The following is a 23,272-nucleotide window of genomic DNA, read 5'->3' as shown; positions in this document are numbered from 1 at the left end:
TTGGCAAATAAACCCATGGATGGGTAGATTGAATTAGCGCAATGAATGTGCCATTGACAACGAATTGCCTGTAACAATTTGCTCGGCCATTTACGACAGGCAGGTTCAACATGATCGAGTGGTTTTTAACCACTGACTTGCATCCAAGCAGAGACTTTCTGGGCCCATACCCACCTGGTGGACATGTTGGTCGTTGGAGACCTGCGACCATTACACTGGTGTTATAGTATGGCATATTAGTATGACAGCCATTATGCAGGGGAGACAAGACACCGGTGTCATCATATGGCAGCCATGGCTGAGTCTGTAATTTTCATTTGAAGGAAATCCCAGCCTGCCTCCACATCAGTAGGGGTAGGCTGATGGGTTAGATGACTGGTGAACTCTTTGTGATAAGCTGTTTATATCTGTTTCAAGTACAGCTTATCAACAGTGTATTGTTTAATATGTCATGTGTTAGCAGTTAATTTATTTCATGCAAGATGAATGGCAATTGTTACGACTACCAATCTGTGATCATTGCTCCCTGTGCTGTATCACGTGATTGGGTTTTCATATATCATGACTCGCCCGCTAGGGGTGGCAGTGATGTACATCCGGACATGCAATAAAGCGGAGTTACTGTTAACACTCTCGCTCTCCATGTTCCACTGCGCCTCGGACAACACAATTGGCTGACGAGGATGTTGAGTGGACGAGTCACGGCGCACGGACAGGTGCCCGTTTTCGTCGGAGACGACGTCAAATTGTTTTCAGAACAGTTGAGGTGCTATTTCCACGGGAATGATGTGGTCGACGAGAGCAAACAGAAGTCGATCTTGCTCACCTCGCTATCGACGGCACATTATCGACTGCTGAGTGATTTGGTGGCACCGGACAAGCCCAGTGGGGACGCGCTGTCGTTTCAGGACATTGTGCGGAAGATGAAAGCACACATGGCGCCGGAGAAGTCATTACAGCTGGCTCGATACCAGTCTGATCGCCTCGCGAAAGGTACGGAGGAGCGCATCGCTGATTTTGTGGTGCGAGTGAAGCATTCTTCCCTGGCCTGCAAGTTCACGGCAGAGAAGCGTCGAGCTCGGCTCAGATATCGCTTTATTTCTGGTTTACAAGATGCGAAAATGGTTTCGGCGATTCTACGGCTGAACGGTGGACCCATTACATTCAACTCAGCGGTCGACACTGCTACAGCTGTCGAGCAGACTCTCGGAGATGTTCGGGCCATCACCGGCCACAGCATGCCGGACGGCCCGGGGGCCCACGCGGTGTCGCGAGCGCCCCGGGACGCACACACGACCTTCGGTGCGGGCCGGGGCCAGACGTCGCCGCACGGCCGCACAAGCGGCGAGGTGACCCGCGGAGGTCGACACCTGCGGCGTGTGTGCCCATATAAAGACACCGTGTGTTTACATTGTCACAAGGTGGGTCATCTGAAGCGTGTGTGCCGAGGGGCGTTGGCCACCGTTAAGGTCATGGACGGCGATGTGCGAGGGGACCCGGGGCGGAACCGGCAGCCGTTGATGAGCCTGTTTTCAATTGGTCCTGCGGCGGCGCGCCCGATGACGGTGGAAGTCGAAGTGAACAACACGCCGATCACGTTTCAGGTTGATACGGGAGCGGCGGTGTCGATCATCGGCGAACAGACCGCGCGTAGACTCAAAGACCTGAAGCTTATCAGGTCTGACCTCACACTGTTCACATACACCCGCGAGAAGATAACGCCAGTCGGGATGGCAGACGTGTCTGTGCGGTACCAAGGCCAGGTCGCCGCGCTTCCGTTGTACGTCGTGCGGGGGAGGGGTCCGTCTCTCCTAGGCCGAGACTGGCTGGCCCGCATCAGGCTAGATTGGGCCGCCGTTCACCTTGTGCAACCCGTGCCGAGCCGATGGGAGGATCAGTTGGAGAAGATTCTTCAGACATCAAGGTTTGTTTTGCGACGACCTTGAGAAACTCAAGGGCGTGGAGGCAAAACTCTTCCTGAAGGAGGGGGTGGTTCTTCGTTTTTGTAAACCACGACTGGTGCCGTATGCCCTGCGGGACAAGGTCAAGGGTGAACTGGATAGGCTGGAGGCCTGTGGAGTGATCAAACGGGTGTCGTACTCAGATTGGGCCACCCCGGTCATCACGGTGCTGAAGCGGAAAGGAGACGTCCGATTGTGCGGGGACTTCAAGTCCACAGTTAACCCAGGGCTCAGCATGGAGCAATATCCACTGCCGTCAATCGATGAAATATATGAACGATTGGCGGGGAGTCGATACTTCACGAAGCTAGAGCTGCGTGATGCATATTTTCACCTGGCGATGGATCCCGGGAGTAGCGAGCTTTTGACAATCAACACGTGTCAAGGGCTCTATCGATATACCCGACTCTGTTTTGGGATTGCTTCGGCCCCAGCCTTGTGGCAGAAAGCCATGGATCAGGTTTGCATTGGCCTGCCCGCTCAAACATACCTGGACGATGTGCTTATTGCGGGGAAAACGGCGGACGAGCACCTTGCGAACATTGCCCAAGTGCTGACGAAGCTAGAAGCGTGCGGCCTGCGCTTGAACAGAGACAAGTGCGCGTTCTTCAAGCAGCGCTTGGAATACCTCGGGCACATCATCATGCCGGAGGGGCTGTTGAAAGGCCCTCGGAAGGTGGAGGCAATTCAGCACATGCCACCGTCTCGCGACGAGACGCAGCTGCGCTCGTTCATTGGTATGGCTCAGTATTACCAAAGGTTCGTGCGCGGGCTCAGCTCACAGCTTGCGCCATTAACGCGGTTGCTCAGGAAGGACGAGTGCTGGGCCAAGGGGCCTGCACACCAGGCGGCGTTCGACCGCGTCAAGCGGCTGCTCACAGAGGATACGGTCCTCGTGCACTACGAGCCTGCGCGTCCGCTCTTATTGGCATGCGACAGCTCTGCATATGGCATCGGGGCAGTGCTCTCCCACAGGATGGACGATGGTTCCGAGCGGCCTGTTTGCTGCGGACAGGGTCCGGGATGCAAAAACAGAGCGAGAATATGCCCAGATCGAGCGCGAGGCTCTCAGCCTCATCTGGGGCGTGCGGAGGTTTCATCAATACCTGCTGGGGTGGCATTTCACTTTGCAGACGGATCACAAACCACTTCAATTCATCCTGAGACCCGAACGCGGGGTACCGGTGGTAGCAGCTGCGCGAATACAGCGGTGGTGTCTATTTCTTGCTGCTTACGATATTCTGTTCCGAAGCACCGAAAAGCATGCTAACTGCGACGGGCTCTCATGCTTGCCTTGCGCGGAGGGTCCAGCTGCGTCTGAGTCGGCTGACCGGGTTGATGTGTTCGCGTTGGGCCAGGTTTAAAGCGGGCCGATCACGGCCAAACAAGTCGCGGTGGAATTGGCTCATGATCCAGTGCTCGCCCGTGTCATTCAGGCGATTTCTACGGGGAATTGGAGCGATCTACCTTCAACACCGGCATTTCAGCATTTCGCGTCGCGCGCATCGGAGCTGTCGTTGGTCCAACCGTGCGTTATGTGGGGAATGAGGGCAGTGATTCCACCGAAGTTCAGGCAGCGGTGTTTGGAAGAACTGCATGTCAGTCACCTTGGCATCGTGAAGACCAAGAGTCTTGCTCGTAGCCTGTTGTGGTGGCCAGGGTTGGACAAAGACATTGAGCAGTTGGTTAAGCATTGCACCACGTTTCAAACAGATGCTGATAACCCGTGTCGAGCTTCGGGACTATGGCCAATCCCAGACAGGGGCTGGCAGAGGGTCCATGTGGATTTTGCGGGGCCGGTTAATGGCAAAATGTTTTTGATTGTGATCGATGCATTCTCTCAATGGCCCGAGGTTGTAGTAATGCAGCATACATCGGCAAACATTACGGTAGAAAAACTGCGGACGATCTTTGCTAATAAAGGGATGCCCGAGATTCTGGTCTCTGATAACGGTCCGCAGTTCATCGCAGGTGTATTTGATGAGTTTATGCATCAAAATGGTATTCGACATCTAAGGTCCGCACCGTATCATCCTGCGATGAATGGGCAGGCGGAGTCATTTGTTAAAATGTTGAAACGGGCTTTGCGCAGGGGGGATGTTGCACCTGTGCAGACGGTGGTCGATGTCTTTTTGTTCCAATACAGGAACGCTATTCATCCTGTCACGGCGATTCTCCTAACATTCGTCTCTATGGATGGGCATTGCGGTCCAGACTAGATTTGCTGCGACCTGGAGGGTCAGTGAGTGGGGCGATGTAGCGCCCGACGCTGCTGTGCGGTTTTGATGTGGGACAGTGGGTAATGGTGCGCGATTATTTCCACGGTTCCAAATGGGTGCCGGCTGTGGTCTCTGTGGTACTGGGGCCGGCGAATTGCATGGTGTGGACTGATGGTGGGGAGGTGTGGAAGCGGCACGTGGACCAAATGCATGATCGCTGTTCAGCATCACTCCCCCCCCCCTGCCGAGCGATGTGGGACCCCCTCCTGTGTTGTCGCCGTGGCCAGGCATTGTATCGCCAGGGCCGGACGTGCCGATGCCCGCGGGGTCTTCACCTGATTCAGTCCTGCCTGAGGACGACGAGCAAGCTGGTCGGCCGGGGGCGGTTGTTGTTGCGGATGGGGAAAGTCCGGCGAGGGTGTCACCTCGACCTAGCCGGGAGGCGTCTGAGCCTGGGCCGTCTGGCGTCGCTGCCTGCCCGAGGCGGGTCAGGAAACGACCGCGGTACTTGGAGGATTTTGAATGTTGATTGGTTTTGTTTGGTCATGTTATAATTGTCATTTTACGAGGGGAGGAGTGTGCTGTATCACGTGATTGGCTTTTCGTATATCATGACTCGCCCACTAGGGGTGGCAGTGATGTACATCCAGACGCGCAATAAAGCAGAGTTCCTGCTAACACTCTCGCTCTCCATGTTCCACTGCGCCTCGGACACCACACTTCTAAACTCTGCACTTCTGTCTACATACTCTCATGTTAGAGCTTGCAGTTCATTTGGTCTTGACAAGAATGTGATCTATCTCCTTTCTTCTCCCATAAATGCTGTACCAAGTTGTGCAATGGATGTCCTTCCTCTGGAAATTTGATCCACATACTCATACTCAAGTTAGGCAGGAATCCACTACTCTTTCACCATTATCATTTATTTCACCAATGCGATGTGATCCTATCACTGCTGCATGTCCAATTCTGTCAGTTCCGACTCCGCACCGCATAATGGCATAGAAGTACACACACTCGCCCCCAAGCTGTCTAGCCTCGATTTGAATCCCAAACCAGCTATAAACTGTCATCCTGGTGTTTCACAGACATGGTGATTCATCAATGTATGTGCTGTCCCTCCGATGAACATTAAACGGGCTTCCGGTCTGCCAGCATTCGTGGTGGATGTTAAAGATCCCACAGTGTCCTTCACGAAGAGGAGGTTGGCTATCACCGGCACCATGGCCAAATTACAAATTCCTGCCCAAACCAACAGAGGGCATTGCAGCAGTGGCACATCCTCACCTCGAGTCAATGATGCTACCCTGCAGCTTTGTGCTGCATTGAAATCCAAGGAGAATTATAAGGTGTCCTTGCAGGGTGTCAATCATAACAGAGTGGAGTACTGCATTCAATGCATTCAATGTAGATGCATTCAAAAAATAACAATAAATACAAGGCGCAGGGAGGTGGAATTCGCGACACGTGATGTGTAACACGCACAGAGTAAAACGAGTGTCCATTTACATACGTGCGATGTCTAATAAATAAAGAAGATATAAACACATCTGATGCTAGGCCGTGGCTTCAGGCCGGGCTATTGTACATGTTTATGAATTTATGGGGGGGGGGTTATGAATAAGGGGAGTTAGCAGAGAAAATATGTTATGCTTTATGAACAACACACACACATTCCTTTTCATCTAATAACATACTACAATACCGCACGCTCATGAGGCTGTACCCTCAAAATGAAAGGTCCCAGAAGATAAAGAAAATAGGGAAACATTTGTACATGTAGTGTTTTAAAACACAGTTATGCTTTTTTCTTGTGATAAAACATCATATCTTCCAGTCTCTGAATATTTTGCATAAAATAATTCGAACCTGTCATTTTTGACTGGCTTTTATACTAGGACTCACAATAGTCCAGAAAAAGAGGTTATTAAATTTTTGTTTTCAATTAGCAAGTGTTCTGTGTATGATTGGTAAGAAAAATATTTTCTTTCAAACTAAAAAATACTTCTCCTTGTATATTGAAATATAAATATAAACTTTGCCATTAAATGGATGTGCCATTGCAAGTATCTCACTCGGATAACTTTTTGAATGATAACGTATACTGTACATAAGATGACTTTTTATAGTGTTTGATTTGTAAAATAAAACAATAAAATATTTATCAACCCACTCAGCTTTCATATGCCTTATTTTATGATTGATCAAGAATGTTTGATGATAAAATAAGGAATACGTTGGATAGAATAATTACTAATATGGTACGTACTGTATTTTCAGCTAATAACATACTACAACTAGTTATTATATTTTCTACTTCACAGGTGCAAGTGTGCAACGTTCTTCGTTGTTTATCTTGGTTCTTGGCTCCTCTTCGGTCTCATTTGGTATGCCGTTGCTTCAATACATAAAGATTTATCCACCAGCAACTCTACACTGCAGGAACACAAACCATGTGTGGACAACGTGAAAAGTATTATGGGAGCCTTCTTGTACTCTGTCGAAACACAGGTGGGCTTTGATTCCAAACAAACAGCCACTTTACATTCTGCAAAATAAAATAGCCATTATTCACATTCAAAATCTTATAAACAGCCATATTACATCCTATAAAGAGCCATTTCACATTCAACATTTTATAAACAGCCATATTACATCCTATAAACAGCCATTTTACATTCAACATCCTATAAACAGCCATAATATAAATAGCCATTTCAAATCCTATAAATCGCCATTTCGCATTCAACATTTTATAAACAGCCATATTACATCCTATAAATAGGTATTTTACATTCAACATCCTGTAAAACAGGCATTCACATTTGACAATTTAGAAATAGGCATTTTACATTAGACACTAGCAAATACCACCCGTCGCGTCACTGAGGGTAGTACCAAAGGAGGAGGAGGAGATTGGGACCATAATCTGTGCAGAGCGTTGGTGCTGCTATAGCAGTCCCCTTGGCTCTTGGACACAATCCTGGATTGAAACATGTGTGTCCTTGGACACGTGTGTCTTGGACACACGCCACTCCCACACAGTATACTAGCATGCTGGCACTCATTTTGCCCACCTCCGAAGGTTGACAGGCCGAGTTAACCCCACCTGGTATAAATTCAACAGCTGAGCAGGATTTTAACTCGGGACCCTTGGATCCAAAGCCTGCCACCCTAACCATTAAGCCAACACCAGGCATGTACCAAAGGGGGTAGGGAGAAAAAGAAGGGGAAGAGGGAGAGAGGAGTTGGGGAGGGGAAAGGAGAGAGGAGGGAGGGGGAGTGAGGAGGGGTGGGGGAAGGGAAGACAGTGTGAGGTGAGAGGAAGGAAAGGCAGACGTGCGGTGAAGCGTTAATTATGATTCATATTGTTTCATCAAAATGATTCTGCACAGAATAACAGTGAATATGGAAACAAAATAATGTCTGAAATGCATTTTCCACTGGTTATACTATAAACACGGTCCGGAGACAAACTCCGATGACAAGCCCTGCCTGAACACGTCCGGAGACAAACACTGTCCAGACATAACCACCCTCCAGATAAGTCGAGAGACAGAGACAGACAGACAGACAGACAGAGGGGAGAGTGAGAGAGGAGATGTGGGAGGAGGGTGCTGCACTGTATTGGGATGGGGTATAGGAAGGAAGGTTATAAAGAAAGAGACAGAGAGGGGGTGGGGGTAGGGGAGTTAGCAGAGGAAATATGTTATGCTCTATGAACAACACGCACGCACGCACGCACGCACGCACACGCTTGGCCGATATCAGCAATTTTTCGGGAACCAGCAGGTTGGAGTCCATGCGATTACTAACTACAGTACTTACTGTATACAACCCAGAAACCTTGAGTATCTTTCACCGAAAAACAACATTGCATTTATACAGACATTTCAGGGATGTGTTCACAAAAATTATTCTTTATAAACAACTACGTGTGATGGGTGGTAAAAAAAATTGGCTTGGTTATTGAGAAAATGCGTTAATACGGCAAATGGCTCGGAAATTGGGTGTTATTTCACAACTCGCTCAGAATGACTGAGCACAGACCACTCGCTCAGGATGACGGAGCACGGACCGCTCGCTCAGGATGATGGAGAACGGACCGCTCGCTCAGGATGACGGAGCACGAACCGCTCGCCCAGGACGACGGAGCACGAACCGCTCACTCAGGATGACGGAACACGAACCGCTTGTTTAGGATGACGGAGCACGAACCGCTCGTTTAGGATGACGGAGCACGGACCGCTCGCTCAGGATGATGGAGCACGGACCGCTCGCTCAGGATGATGGAGAATGGTCCGCTCGCTCAGGATGATGGAGCACGGACCGCTCGTTCAGGATGATTGAGCATGGACCGCTCGCTCAGGATGATGGAGCACGGACCGCTCGCTCAGGATGATGGAGCACGGACCGCTCGCTCAGGATGATGGAGCACGGACCGCTCGCTCAGGATGATGGAGCACGGACTGCTCGCTCAGGATGATGGAGCATGGACCGCTCGCTCAGGATGATGGAGCACGGACCGCTCGCTTAGGATGACGGAGCACGAACCGCTCGCCCAGGATGACGGAACACGAACCGCTCTTTTAGGATGACGGAGCACAAACCGCTCACTCTGAATGACGTGGCAGGCAAAAGCATCCACAGTGAGTGAACAATTCACTCAAAATGACGTAGTGCAGTACCGCTATTGACAATGGGCGCTCGGCAAATGGCTTAAGCACTCATGCAAGCACTCCAATTCAATGGTTGAAAAGGAACGGTTGGCCAGGTTGTCACTGCATATCATATAGGATACCTTTAACTTTAAAGCCGATCTTCACCGCTCACGCAGTAGTGAATGAAATAAAATGAATTCATTCAAACAAAAACATTATACAGAATAGAGCTGAAACTTAATGCAGAACAACCCCGGAGACATGGCAAAGTTCAATCGCTGGTGAAATAAAAATTGCAGAAAATCTGCCATTTTTCCTGCTTGTCTGTGCACGTCACGTGGTACATCGGTTCGGGTCCGCACAAACGTTCTCATTTTTTTTTAAAATGTCTGTTTGTTTTTTACCAGATTTCCTTTGATACCCTATAGAGCACCTCGTGAAACCTCCGAAAATATAGACGTAGATCTGGCAGACGCTATGGAGCGGCAATCCCTCTGGGGGACAGGGCACGAGGTCTCGCAGTGAATACATTAAATCATATAGCTCAATGAAGCTAGTTAATTTTAACATGTTCCGAAATTTTTTGTTCACTAAATATAATTCTCCAAACAGAAGAAAAAGATAAGTTTAATACTTTGGAAATTTCACATTTTCTTGTGTATCTATGGAGAAGGAGGGAACATGGCCTTGCTTAAAGGTAATAAGTATAATCAGCTTAGTTATAAGACTGGTTATTTCTTTAAATTATCAGATTTCACAACAGATTTTGACACTTATTTAGTCTAGACGATATCCGATCCTCAAAACCGAAATAACATTTCGATGATTTTAACTAGTTCGTGAGAGTAAATCGTGGAAAATCGTATCAAATAATGCATGAAATCGCTCCAAGCTACTAATTAAAAAACTATAGCACTTACAAAAACGATGCAGACAGCGATTCGTAGTTATGATGAACAGGCATTCGATAATATGAGTGAGGAAAGTGAAAAAAAAAAAACTTTATCGTGAAGAAATCATTGCAACCTGTTCCAAATCAAGGCGTGGTTGAGCAGGCCAAAAAAAAAACATGGCGGCTTCAGACTCCAGCGAGGTTACCCAGGAAACGCCTTAAGACCCCAGAGAGCAAGATGGCCAAGGATCGCCTGATGGAGGATACAATTAAATAATACCGTTAATTGTCTTCAAAAGGGGTGTTTTAATTAACCCAAACACCTAGTTTTCACTCTTGCACTTCCTTGGAGTTTTCCATGTGTGCATGGAAAGTTTCAGGCTGCTAGGTTTCATGGTTTTGAAGTTGTGGCGGACACACACACACACACACACACACACACACACACACACACACACACACACACACACACACACACACACACACAAACACATAAACACACAAACACATAAACACATAAACACACATACACACATACACACACACAAACACACAAACACACTTTAACATTTATTTGTGTGGATAGATAATAAAAACAACCATTTCACATAACAGGATAGAAAATCGAGTGGACCGACCTCTACTCAACCGCTAAAGGGTTGATGACTTTGGCCAGTCTGAGCAGTGTTCCATCACCTGTTCAGCTTGAGTGGGTGAATAGAGTCGCAAGTTCAATTCGAAGCAAGAAATGGCATATCATGAGTGGGCCAAATCAGCGTGTGTCCATGTTTCGTCTGGAGAAGAAGATTTTTGAAGGAAGTTACTTAGCCCGCCATTTTGATCCACTTAAAGTCGACGTGACTGAAGTGAGCTTTGCAATCCCGTTACCAGTCACAAGCTGAACCTTGCTGCCAAATTTAAGCTGGATCAGCCCAGCGGTTTTGCCGGAGAAGTTGAAACAGAAGACAGACAGACAGTGCACGATGACAATACCTTCTGGAATTCCAATTCCAGATAATCTAATAATATGTTCCGCTCAATGACTCGGGTGTCAAAAGTGACTAGTGTCCATGAGAATAAGCTGCTCACTTAAAGGGCTTCGGTGATCGTAGTCCCACGGTTCAAAGGAGAAAAGACCCACTCAAGATAGGGCCATGAACAACACACGTGGTACCAAGCTCTGCCGGTGCAGAGACCAATGGGCTGCTGAGGATAGGGCCGCAAACAAGACACCTGGTACCAAGCTCTGCGTGGTGTAGAGAGTAAATGCTGCTGAGGAAAGGGCCGCAAACAAGACACCTGGTACCAAGCTCTGCGTGGTGTAGAGAGTAAATGCTGCTGAGGAAAGGGCCACAAACAAGACACCTGGTACCAAGCTCTGTGTGGTGTAGAGAGTAAATGCTGCTGAGGAAAGGGCCACAAACAAGACACCTGGTACCAAGCTCTGTGTGGTGCAGAGAGGAAATGCTGCTGAGGATAGGGCCGCAAACAAGACACGTGGTACCAAGCTCTGCGTGGTGTAGAGAGTAAATGCTGCTGAGGATAGGGCCACAAACAAGACACCTGGTACCAAGCTCTGCGTGGTGTAGAGAGTAAATACTGCTGAGGATAGGGCCGCAAACAAGACACGTGGTACCAAGCTCTGCGTGGTGTAGAGAGTAAATGCTGCTGAGGATAGGGCCACAAACAAGACACGTGGTACCAAGCTCTGCGTGGTGTAGAGAGTAAATGCTGCTGAGGATAGGGCCGCAAACAAGACACCTGGTACCAAGCTCTGCGTGGTGTAGAGAGTAAATGCTGCTGAGGAAAGGGCCACAAACAAGACACCTGGTACCAAGCTCTGCGTGGTGTAGAGAGTAAATACTGCTGAGGATAGGGCCACAAACAAGACACCTGGTACCAAGCTCTGCGTGGTGTAGAGAGTAAATACTGCTGAGGAAAGGGCCACAAACAAGACACCTGGTACCAAGCTCTGCGTGGTGTAGAGAGTAAACTGCTGCTGACAAAAGGGCCACAAACAAGACACCTGGTACCAAGCTCTGCGTGGTGTAGAGAGTAAATGCTGCTGAGGAAAGGGCCGCAAACAAGACACCTGGTACCAAGCTCTGCGTGGTGTAGAGAGTAAATGCTGCTGAGGAAAGGGCCACAAACAAGACACCTGGTACCAAGCTCTGCGTGGTGTAGAGAGTAAATACTGCTGAGGAAAGGGCCACAAACAAGACACCTGGTACCAAGCTCTGCGTGGTGCAGAGAGTAAACTGCTGCTGACAAAAGGGCCACAAACAAGACACCTGGTACCAAGCTCTGCGTGGTGTAGAGAGTAAATACTGCTGAGTAAAGGGCCACAAACAAGACACCTGGTAGCAATCTCTGCGTGGTGTAGAGAGTAAACTGCTGCTGACAAAAGGGCCACAAACAAGACACCTGGTACCAAGCTCTGCGTGGTGTAGAGAGTAAATGCTGCTGAGGATAGGGCCACAAACAAGACACCTGGTACCAAGCTCTGCGTGGTGTAGAGAGTAAATACTGCTGAGGAAAGGGCCACAAACAAGACACCTGGTACCAAGCTCTGCGTGGTGTAGAGAGTAAATGCTGCTGAGGAAAGGGCCACAAACAAGACACCTGTACCAAGCTCTGCGTGGTGTAGAGAGTAAATGCTGCTGACAAAAGGGCCACAAACAAGACACCTGGTACCAAGCTCTGTGTGGTGTAGAGAGTAAATGCTGCTGAGGAAAGGGCCGCAAACAAGACACCTGGTACCAAGCTCTGCGTGGTGTAGAGAGTAAATGCTGCTGAGGATAGGGCCACAAACAAGACACCTGGTACCAAGCTCTGCGTGGTGTAGAGAGTAAATGCTGCTGAGGAAAGGGCCGCAAACAAGACACCTGGTACCAAGCTCTGCGTGGTGTAGAGAGTAAATGCTGCTGAGGAAAGGGCCGCAAACAAGACACCTGGTACCAAGCTCTGCGTGGTGTAGAGAGTAAACAGCTGCTGACAAAAGGGCCGCAAACAAGACACCTGGTACCAAGCTCTGCGTGGTGTAGAGAGTAAATACTGCTGAGGATAGGGCCGCAAACAAGACACCTGGTAGCAATCTCTGCGTGGTGTAGAGAGTAAATGCTGCTGAGGAAAGGGCCACAAACAAGACACCTGGTACCAAGCTCTGCGTGGTGTAGAGAGTAAACTGCTGCTGACAAAAGGGCCACAAACAAGACACCTGGTACCAAGCTCTGCGTGGTGTAGAGAGTAAATGCTGCTGACAAAAGGGCCACAAACAAGACACCTGGTACCAAGCTCTGCGTGGTGTAGAGAGTAAATGCTGCTGACAAAAGGGCCACAAACAAGACACCTGGTACCAAGCTCTGTGTGGTGTAGAGAGTAAATGCTGCTGAGGAAAGGGCCACAAACAAGACACCTGGTACCAAGCTCTGCGTGGTGTAGAGAGTAAATGCTGCTGAGGAAAGGGCCACAAACAAGACACCTGGTACCAAGCTCTGCGTGGTGTAGAGAGTAAATGCTGCTGAGGAAAGGGCCACAAACAAGACACCTGGTACCAAGCTCTGTGTGGTGTAGAGAGTAAATGCTGCTGAGGAAAGGGCCACAAACAAGACACGTGGTACCAAGCTCTGCGTGGTGTAGAGAGTAAATACTGCTGAGGATAGGGCCGCAAACAAGACACCTGGTAGCAATCTCTGCGTGGTGTAGAGAGTAAATGCTGCTGAGGAAAGGGCCACAAACAAGACACCTGATACCAAGCTCTGCGTGGTGTAGAGAGTAAATACTGCTGAGGATAGGGCCGCAAACAAGACACCTGGTAGCAATCTCTGCGTGGTGTAGAGAGTAAATGCTGCTGAGGAAAGGGCCACAAACAAGACACCTGGTACCAAGCTCTGCGTGGTGTAGAGAGTAAACTGCTGCTGACAAAAGGGCCACAAACAAGACACCTGGTACCAAGCTCTGCGTGATGCAGAGAATAAACTGCTGCTGAGGAAAGGGCCACAAACAAGACACCTGGTACCAAGCTCTGTGTGGTGTAGAGAGTAAATGCTGCTGAGGAAAGGGCCACAAACAAGACACCTGGTACCAAGCTCTGCGTGGTGTAGAGAGTAAATGCTGCTGACAAAAGGGCCACAAACAAGACACCTGGTACCAAGCTCTGCGTGGTGTAGAGAGTAAATGCTGCTGACAAAAGGGCCACAAACAAGACACCTGGTACCAAGCTCTGTGTGGTGTAGAGAGTAAATGCTGCTGAGGAAAGGGCCACAAACAAGACACCTGGTACCAAGCTCTGCGTGGTGTAGAGAGTAAATGCTGCTGAGGAAAGGGCCACAAACAAGACACCTGGTACCAAGCTCTGCGTGGTGTAGAGAGTAAATGCTGCTGAGGAAAGGGCCACAAACAAGACACCTGGTACCAAGCTCTGTGTGGTGTAGAGAGTAAATGCTGCTGAGGAAAGGGCCACAAACAAGACACGTGGTACCAAGCTCTGCGTGGTGTAGAGAGTAAATGCTGCTGACAAAAGGGCCACAAACAAGACACGTGGTCCCAAGCTCTGTGTGGTGTAGAAAGTAAATGCTGCTGAGGAAAGGGCCACAAACAAGACACCTGGTACCAAGCTCTGCGTGGTGTAGAGAGTAAATGCTGCTGACAAAAGGGCCGCAAACAAGACACCTGGTACCAAGCTCTGCGTAGTGTAGAGAGTAAATACTGCTGAGGAAAGGGTCACAAACAAGACACCTGGTAGCAATCTCTGCGTGGTGTAGAGAGTAAACTGCTGCTGACAAAAGGGCCACAAACAAGACACCTGGTACCAAGCTCTGTGTGGTGCAGAGAATAAACTGCTGCTGAGGAAAGGGCCACAAACAAGACACCTGGTACCATGCTCTGCGTGGTGTAGAGAGTAAATGCTGCTGAGGAAAGGGCCACAAACAAGACACCTGGTACCAAGCTCTGCGTGGTGTAGAGAGTAAATGCTGCTGACAAAAGGGCCACAAACAAGACACCTGGTACCAAGCTCTGTGTGGTGTAGAGAGGAAATTCTGCTGAGGAAAGGGCCACAAACAAGACACGTGGTACCAAGCTCTGCGTGGTGTAGAGAGTAAATACTGCTGAGGAAAGGGCCGCAAACAAGACACCTGGTACCAAGCTCTGCGTGGTGTAGAGAGTAAATGCTGCTGAGGAAAGGGCCACAAACAAGACACCTGGTACCAAGCTCTGTGTGGTGCAGAGAATAAACTGCTGCTGAGGAAAGGGCCACAAACAAGACACCTGGTACCAAGCTCTGTGTGGTGTAGAGAGTAAATGCTGCTGAGGAAAGGGCCACAAACAAGACACCTGGTACCAAGCTCTGCGTGGTGTAGAGAGTAAATGCTGCTGAGGAAAGGGCCACAAACAAGACACCTGGTACCAAGCTCTGCGTGGTGTAGAGAGTAAATGCTGCTGAGGAAAGGGCCACAAACAAGACACCTGGTACCAAGCTCTGTGTGGTGCAGAGAATAAACTGCTGCTGAGGAAAGGGCCACAAACAAGACACCTGGTACCAAGCTCTGTGTGGTGCAGAGAATAAACTGCTGCTGAGGAAAGGGCCACAAACAAGACACCTGGTACCAAGCTCTGTGTGGTGTAGAGAGTAAATGCTGCTGAGGAAAGGGCCACAAACAAGACACCTGGTACCAAGCTCTGTGTGGTGTAGAGAGTAAATGCTGCTGAGGAAAGGGCCACAAACAAGACACCTGGTACCAAGCTCTGCGTGGTGTAGAGAGTAAATGCTGCTGAGGAAAGGGCCACAAACAAGACACCTGGTACCAAGCTCTGCGTGGTGTAGAGAGTAAATGCTGCTGAGGAAAGGGCCACAAACAAGACACCTGGTACCAAGCTCTGCGTGGTGTAGAGAGTAAATACTGCTGAGAGGAAAGGGCCACAAACAAGACACCTGGTACCAAGCTCTGCGTGGTGTAGAGAGTAAATGCTGCTGAGGAAAGGGCCACAAACAAGACACCTGGTACCAAGCTCTGCGTGGTGTAGAGAGTAAATGCTGCTGAGGAAAGGGCCACAAACAAGACACCTGGTACCAAGCTCTGCGTGGTGTAGAGAGTAAATGCTGCTGAGGAAAGGGCCACAAACAAGACACCTGGTACCAAGCTCTGTGTGGTGTAGAGAGTAAATGCTGCTGAGGAAAGGGCCACAAACAAGACACCTGGTACCAAGCTCTGCGTGGTGTAGAGAGTAAATGCTGCTGAGGAAAGGGCCACAAACAAGACACCTGGTACCAAGCTCTGCGTGGTGTAGAGAGTAAATGCTGCTGAGGAAAGGGCCACAAACAAGACACCTGGTACCAAGCTCTGTGTGGTGTAGAGAGTAAATGCTGCTGAGGAAAGGGCCACAAACAAGACACCTGGTACCAAGCTCTGCGTGGTGTAGAGAGTAAATGCTGCTGAGGATAGGGCCACAAACAAGACACCTGGTACCAAGCTCTGCGTGGTGTAGAGAGTAAATACTGCTGAGGAAAGGGCCACAAACAAGACACCTGGTACCAAGCTCTGCGTGGTGTAGAGAGTAAATGCTGCTGAGGAAAGGGCCACAAACAAGACACCTGTACCAAGCTCTGCGTGGTGTAGAGAGTAAATGCTGCTGACAAAAGGGCCACAAACAAGACACCTGGTACCAAGCTCTGTGTGGTGTAGAGAGTAAATGCTGCTGAGGAAAGGGCCACAAACAAGACACCTGGTACCAAGCTCTGCGTGGTGTAGAGAGTAAATGCTGCTGAGGAAAGGGCCACAAACAAGACACCTGGTACCAAGCTCTGCGTGGTGTAGAGAGTAAATGCTGCTGAGGAAAGGGCCACAAACAAGACACCTGGTACCAAGCTCTGTGTGGTGTAGAGAGTAAATGCTGCTGAGGAAAGGGCCACAAACAAGACACCTGGTACCAAGCTCTGCGTGGTGTAGAGAGTAAATGCTGCTGAGGAAAGGGCCACAAACAAGACACCTGGTACCAAGCTCTGTGTGGTGTAGAGAGTAAATGCTGCTGAGGAAAGGGCCACAAACAAGACACCTGGTACCAAGCTCTGCGTGGTGTAGAGAGTAAATGCTGCTGAGGAAAGGGCCACAAACAAGACACCTGGTACCAAGCTCTGCGTGGTGTAGAGAGTAAATGCTGCTGAGGAAAGGGCCACAAACAAGACACCTGGTACCAAGCTCTGCGTGGTGTAGAGAGTAAATGCTGCTGAGGAAAGGGCCACAAACAAGACACCTGGTACCAAGCTCTGCGTGGTGTAGAGAGTAAATGCTGCTGAGGAAAGGGCCACAAACAAGACACCTGGTACCAAGCTCTGTGTGGTGTAGAGAGTAAATGCTGCTGAGGAAAGGGCCACAAACAAGACACCTGGTACCAAGCTCTGCGTGGTGTAGAGAGTAAATGCTGCTGAGGAAAGGGCCACAAACAAGACACCTGGTACCAAGCTCTGTGTGGTGTAGAGAGTAAATGCTGCTGAGGAAAGGGCCACAAACAAGACACCTGGTACCAAGCTCTGCGTGGTGTAGAGAGTAAATGCTGCTGAGGAAAGGGCCACAAACAAGACACCTGGTACCAAGCTCTGCGTGGTGTAGAGAGTAAATGCTGCTGAGGAAAGGGCCACAAACAAGACACCTGGTACCAAGCTCTGTGTGGTGTAGAGAGTAAATGCTGCTGAGGAAAGGGCCACAAACAAGACACCTGGTACCAAGCTCTGCGTGGTGTAGAGAGTAAATGCTGCTGAGGAAAGGGCCACAAACAAGACACCTGGTACCAAGCTCTGCGTGGTGTAGAGAGTAAATGCTGCTGAGGAAAGGGCCACAAACAAGACACCTGGTACCAAGCTCTGCGTGGTGTAGAGAGTAAACTGCTGCTGACAAAAGGGCCACAAACAAGACACCTGGTACCAAGCTCTGCGTGGTGCAGAGAATAAACTGCTGCTGAGGAAAGGGCCACAAACAAGACACCTGGTACCAAGCTCTGCGTGGTGTAGAGAGTAAATGCTGCTGAGGAAAGGGCCACAAACAAGACACCTGGTACCAAGCTCTGCGTGGTGTAGAGAGTAAATGCTGCTGACAAAAGGGCCACAAACAAGACACCTGGTACCAAGCTCTGTGTGGTGTAGAGAGTAAATGCTGCTGAGGAAAGGGCCACAAACAAGACACCTGGTACCAAGCTCTGCGTGGTGTAGAGAGTAAATGCTGCTGAGGAAAGGGCCACAAACAAGACACCTGGTACCAAGCTCTGCGTGGTGTAGAGAGTAAATGCTGCTGAGGAAAGGGCCACAAACAAGACACCTGGTACCAAGCTCTGTGTGGTGTAGAGAGTAAACTGCTGCTGAGGAAAGGGCCACAAACAAGACACCTGGTACCAAGCTCTGCGTGGTGTAGAGAGTAAATGCTGCTGAGGAAAGGGCCACAAACAAGACACCTGGTACCAAGCTCTGCGTGGTGTAGAGAGTAAATGCTGCTGAGGAAAGGGCCACAAACAAGACACCTGGTACCAAGCTCTGCGTGGTGTAGAGAGTAAATGCTGCTGAGGAAAGGGCCACAAACAAGACACCTGGTACCAAGCTCTGCGTGGTGTAGAGAGTAAATGCTGCTGAGGAAAGGGCCACAAACAAGACACCTGGTACCAAGCTCTGCGTGGTGTAGAGAGTAAATGCTGCTGAGGAAAGGGCCACAAACAAGACACCTGGTACCAAGCTCTGCGTGGTGTAGAGAGTAAATGCTGCTGAGGAAAGGGCCACAAACAAGACACCTGGTACCAAGCTCTGCGTGGTGTAGAGAGTAAATGCTGCTGAGGAAAGGGCCACAAACAAGACACCTGGTACCAAGCTCTGCGTGGTGTAGAGAGTAAATGCTGCTGAGGAAAGGGCCACAAACAAGACACCTGGTACCAAGCTCTGCGTGGTGTAGAGAGTAAATGCTGCTGAGGAAAGGGCCACAAACAAGACACCTGGTACCAAGCTCTGCGTGGTGTAGAGAGTAAACTGCTGCTGAGGAAAGGGCCACAAACAAGACACCTGGTACCAAGCTCTGTGTGGTGTAGAGAGTAAATGCTGCTGAGGAAAGGGCCACAAACAAGACACCTGGTACCAAGCTCTGCGTGGTGTAGAGAGTAAATGCTGCTGAGGAAAGGGCCACAAACAAGACACCTGGTACCAAGCTCTGCGTGGTGTAGAGAGTAAATGCTGCTGAGGAAAGGGCCACAAACAAGACACCTGGTACCAAGCTCTGCGTGGTGTAGAGAGTAAATGCTGCTGAGGAAAGGGCCACAAACAAGACACCTGGTACCAAGCTCTGCGTGGTGTAGAGAGTAAATGCTGCTGAGGAAAGGGCCACAAACAAGACACCTGGTACCAAGCTCTGCGTGGTGTAGAGAGTAAATGCTGCTGAGGAAAGGGCCACAAACAAGACACCTGGTACCAAGCTCTGCGTGGTGTAGAGAGTAAATGCTGCTGAGGAAAGGGCCACAAACAAGACACCTGGTACCAAGCTCTGTGTGGTGTAGAGAGTAAATGCTGCTGAGGAAAGGGCCACAAACAAGACACCTGGTACCAAGCTCTGCGTGGTGTAGAGAGTAAATGCTGCTGACAAAGGGCCACAAACAAGACACGTGGTACCAAGCTCTGCGTGGTGTAGAGAGTAAATGCTGCTGAGGAAAGGGCCACAAACAAGACACCTGGTACCAAGCTCTGCGTGGTGTAGAGAGTAAATGCTGCTGAGGAAAGGGCCGCCACAAACAAGACACCTGGTACCAAGCTCTGCGTGGTGTAGAGAGTAAATGCTACAGAAGAAAGGGCCACAAACAAGACACCTGGTACCAAGCTCTGCGTGGTGTAGAGAGTAAATGCTGCTGAGGAAAGGGCCACAAACAAGACACCTGGTACCAAGCTCTGTGTGGTGTAGAGAAGTAAACTGCTGCTGACAAAGGGCCACAAACAAGACACCTGGTACCAAGCTCTGCGTGGTGTAGAGAAGTAAATGCTGCTGAGGAAAGGGCCACAAACAAGACACCTGGTACCAAGCTCTGCGTGGTGTAGAGAGTAAATGCTGCTGACAAAGGGCCACAAACAAGACACCTGGTACCAAGCTCTGCGTGGTGTGAAATGCTGCTGACAGGGCCACAAACAAGACACCTGGTACCAATGCTGCTGGTACCAAGAGAGAAAGCTGAGGGGGCCACAAACAAGACACCTGGTACCAAGCTCTGCGTGGTGTAGAGAGTAAATGCTGCTGAGGAAAGGGCCACAAACAAGACACCTGGTACCAAGCTCTGTGTGGTGTAGAGAGTAAATGCTGCTGAGGAAAGGGCCACAAACAAGACACCTGGTACCAAGCTCTGCGTGGTGTAGAGAGTAAATGCTGCTGAGGAAAGGGCCACAAACAAGACACCTGGTACCAAGCTCTGCGTGGTGTAGAGAGTAAATGCTGCTGAGGAAAGGGCCACAAACAAGACACCTGGTACCAAGCTCTGTGTGGTGTAGAGAGTAAATGCTGCTGAGGAAAGGGCCACAAACAAGACACCTGGTACCAAGCTCTGTGTGGTGCAGAGAATAAACTGCTGCTGAGGAAAGGGCCACAAACAAGACACCTGGTACCAAGCTCTGTGTGGTGTAGAGAGTAAATGCTGCTGAGGAAAGGGCCACAAACAAGACACCTGGTACCAAGCTCTGTGTGGTGTAGAGAGTAAATGCTGCTGAGGAAAGGGCCACAAACAAGACACCTGGTACCAAGCTCTGCGTGGTGTAGAGAGTAAATGCTGCTGAGGAAAGGGCCACAAACAAGACACCTGGTACCAAGCTCTGCGTGGTGTAGAGAGTAAACTGCTGCTGACAAAAGGGCCACAAACAAGACACCTGGTACCAAGCTCTGCGTGGTGCAGAGAATAAACTGCTGCTGAGGAAAGGGCCACAAACAAGACACCTGGTACCAAGCTCTGTGTGGTGTAGAGAGTAAATGCTGCTGAGGAAAGGGCCACAAACAAGACACCTGGTACCAAGCTCTGCGTGGTGTAGAGAGTAAATGCTGCTGACAAAAGGGCCACAAACAAGACACCTGGTACCAAGCTCTGTGTGGTGTAGAGAGTAAATGCTGCTGAGGAAAGGGCCACAAACAAGACACCTGGTACCAAGCTCTGCGTGGTGTAGAGAGTAAATGCTGCTGAGGAAAGGGCCACAAACAAGACACCTGGTACCAAGCTCTGCGTGGTGTAGAGAGTAAATGCTGCTGAGGAAAGGGCCACAAACAAGACACCTGGTACCAAGCTCTGTGTGGTGTAGAGAGTAAATGCTGCTGAGGAAAGGGCCACAAACAAGACACGTGGTACCAAGCTCTGCGTGGTGTAGAGAGTAAATGCTGCTGACAAAAGGGCCACAAACAAGACACCTGGTACCAAGCTCTGCGTGGTGCAGAGAATAAACTGCTGCTGAGGAAAGGGCCACAAACAAGACACCTGGTACCAAGCTCTGTGTGGTGTAGAGAGTAAATGCTGCTGAGGAAAGGGCCACAAACAAGACACCTGGTACCAAGCTCTGCGTGGTGTAGAGAGTAAATGCTGCTGACAAAAGGGCCACAAACAAGACACCTGGTACCAAGCTCTGTGTGGTGTAGAGAGTAAATGCTGCTGAGGAAAGGGCCACAAACAAGACACCTGGTACCAAGCTCTGCGTGGTGTAGAGAGTAAATGCTGCTGAGGAAAGGGCCACAAACAAGACACCTGGTACCAAGCTCTGCGTGGTGTAGAGAGTAAATGCTGCTGAGGAAAGGGCCACAAACAAGACACCTGGTACCAAGCTCTGTGTGGTGTAGAGAGTAAATGCTGCTGAGGAAAGGGCCACAAACAAGACACGTGGTACCAAGCTCTGCGTGGTGTAGAGAGTAAATGCTGCTGACAAAAGGGCCGCAAACAAGACACCTGGTACCAAGCTCTGCGTAGTGTAGAGAGTAAATACTGCTGAGGAAAGGGCCACAAACAAGACACCTGGTACCAAGCTCTGTGTGGTGCAGAGAATAAACTGCTGCTGAGGAAAGGGCCACAAACAAGACACCTGGTACCAAGCTCTGCGTGGTGTAGAGAGTAAATTCTGCTGAGGAAAGGGCCACAAACAAGACACCTGGTACCAAGCTCTGTGTGGTGTAGAGAGTAAATGCTGCTGAGGAAAGGGCCACAAACAAGACACCTGGTACCAAGCTCTGCGTAGTGTAGAGAGTAAATACTGCTGAGGAAAGGGTCACAAACAAGACACCTGGTAGCAATCTCTGCGTGGTGTAGAGAGTAAATACTGCTGAGGAAAGGGCCACAAACAAGACACCTGGTACCAAGCTCTGCGTAGTGTAGAGAGTAAATACTGCTGAGGAAAGGGTCACAAACAAGACACCTGGTAGCAATCTCTGCGTGGTGTAGAGAGTAAACTGCTGCTGACAAAAGGGCCACAAACAAGACACCTGGTACCAAGCTCTGTGTGGTGCAGAGAATAAACTGCTGCTGAGGAAAGGGCCACAAACAAGACACCTGGTACCAAGCTCTGCGTGGTGTAGAGAGTAAATGCTGCTGAGGAAAGGGCCACAAACAAGACACCTGGTACCAAGCTCTGTGTGGTGTAGAGAGGAAATTCTGCTGAGGAAAGGGCCACAAACAAGACACCTGGTACCAAGCTCTGCGTGGTGTAGAGAGTAAATGCTGCTGAGGAAAGGGCCACAAACAAGACACCTGGTACCAAGCTCTGCGTGGTGTAGAGAGTAAATGCTGCTGAGGAAAGGGCCACAAACAAGACACCTGGTACCAAGCTCTGTGTGGTGTAGAGAGTAAATGCTGCTGAGGAAAGGGCCACAAACAAGACACCTGGTACCAAGCTCTGCGTAGTGTAGAGAGTAAATACTGCTGAGGAAAGGGCCACAAACAAGACACCTGGTACCAAGCTCTGTGTGGTGTAGAGAGTAAATGCTGCTGAGGAAAGGGCCACAAACAAGACACCTGGTACCAAGCTCTGCGTAGTGTAGAGAGTAAATACTGCTGAGGAAAGGGTCACAAACAAGACACCTGGTAGCAATCTCTGCGTGGTGTAGAGAGTAAATACTGCTGAGGAAAGGGCCACAAACAAGACACCTGGTACCAAGCTCTGTGTAGTGTAGAGAGTAAATACTGCTGAGGAAAGGGCCACAAACAAGACACCTGGTACCAAGCTCTGTGTGGTGTAGAGAGTAAATGCTGCTGAGGAAAGGGCCACAAACAAGACACCTGGTACCAAGCTCTGCGTGGTGTAGAGAGGAAATACTGCTGAGGATAGGGCCACAAACAAACATGTGGTACGAAACTCCACGAGCCGAAGAGAGGAAATGCGTCACTGAAGATAGGGCTGTGATTGCAGTTGAACTCCAGTGAACTGTTGTTTAACTCCAGTGAAACTCAAGTCCATGAGTCATTTTCACAACGGCATAAATAGCCAGCCGCCAGGCAAGAAGGCGTCTTCAATCATGTTGAAGCCTTCCTCTCCATTTGTCCCAAAAGGGGAAAGTCCAAGAG

At 49.7% G+C, this 23,272-nt stretch overlaps 1 protein-coding gene across 3 annotated transcripts in view; it reads left to right on the top strand.

The window, feature by feature from the left end:
* The window catches only part of LOC147012822 (ATP-sensitive inward rectifier potassium channel 1-like), a 73,784-nt gene that overhangs the window by 38,881 nt on the left and 11,631 nt on the right, over window positions 1–23,272 (top strand). For all 3 annotated transcript variants that reach the window (XM_085854076.1, XM_085854077.1, XM_085854075.1), the window contains exon 3: window positions 6,505–6,691. In XM_085854076.1, the coding sequence (XP_085710202.1) occupies window positions 6,505–6,691 (187 nt within the window). The remainder of the gene's footprint in view (window positions 1–6,504; window positions 6,692–23,272) is intronic.

Source organism: Eptatretus burgeri, chromosome 14 (genome assembly GCF_056783735.1).
Source record: "Eptatretus burgeri isolate ZD-2024b chromosome 14, Ebu_testis_v1, whole genome shotgun sequence".
Classification (NCBI taxonomy): Eukaryota; Metazoa; Chordata; class Myxini; order Myxiniformes; family Myxinidae; genus Eptatretus; species Eptatretus burgeri.
This window is presented reverse-complemented; position numbering and strand designations above follow the sequence as displayed.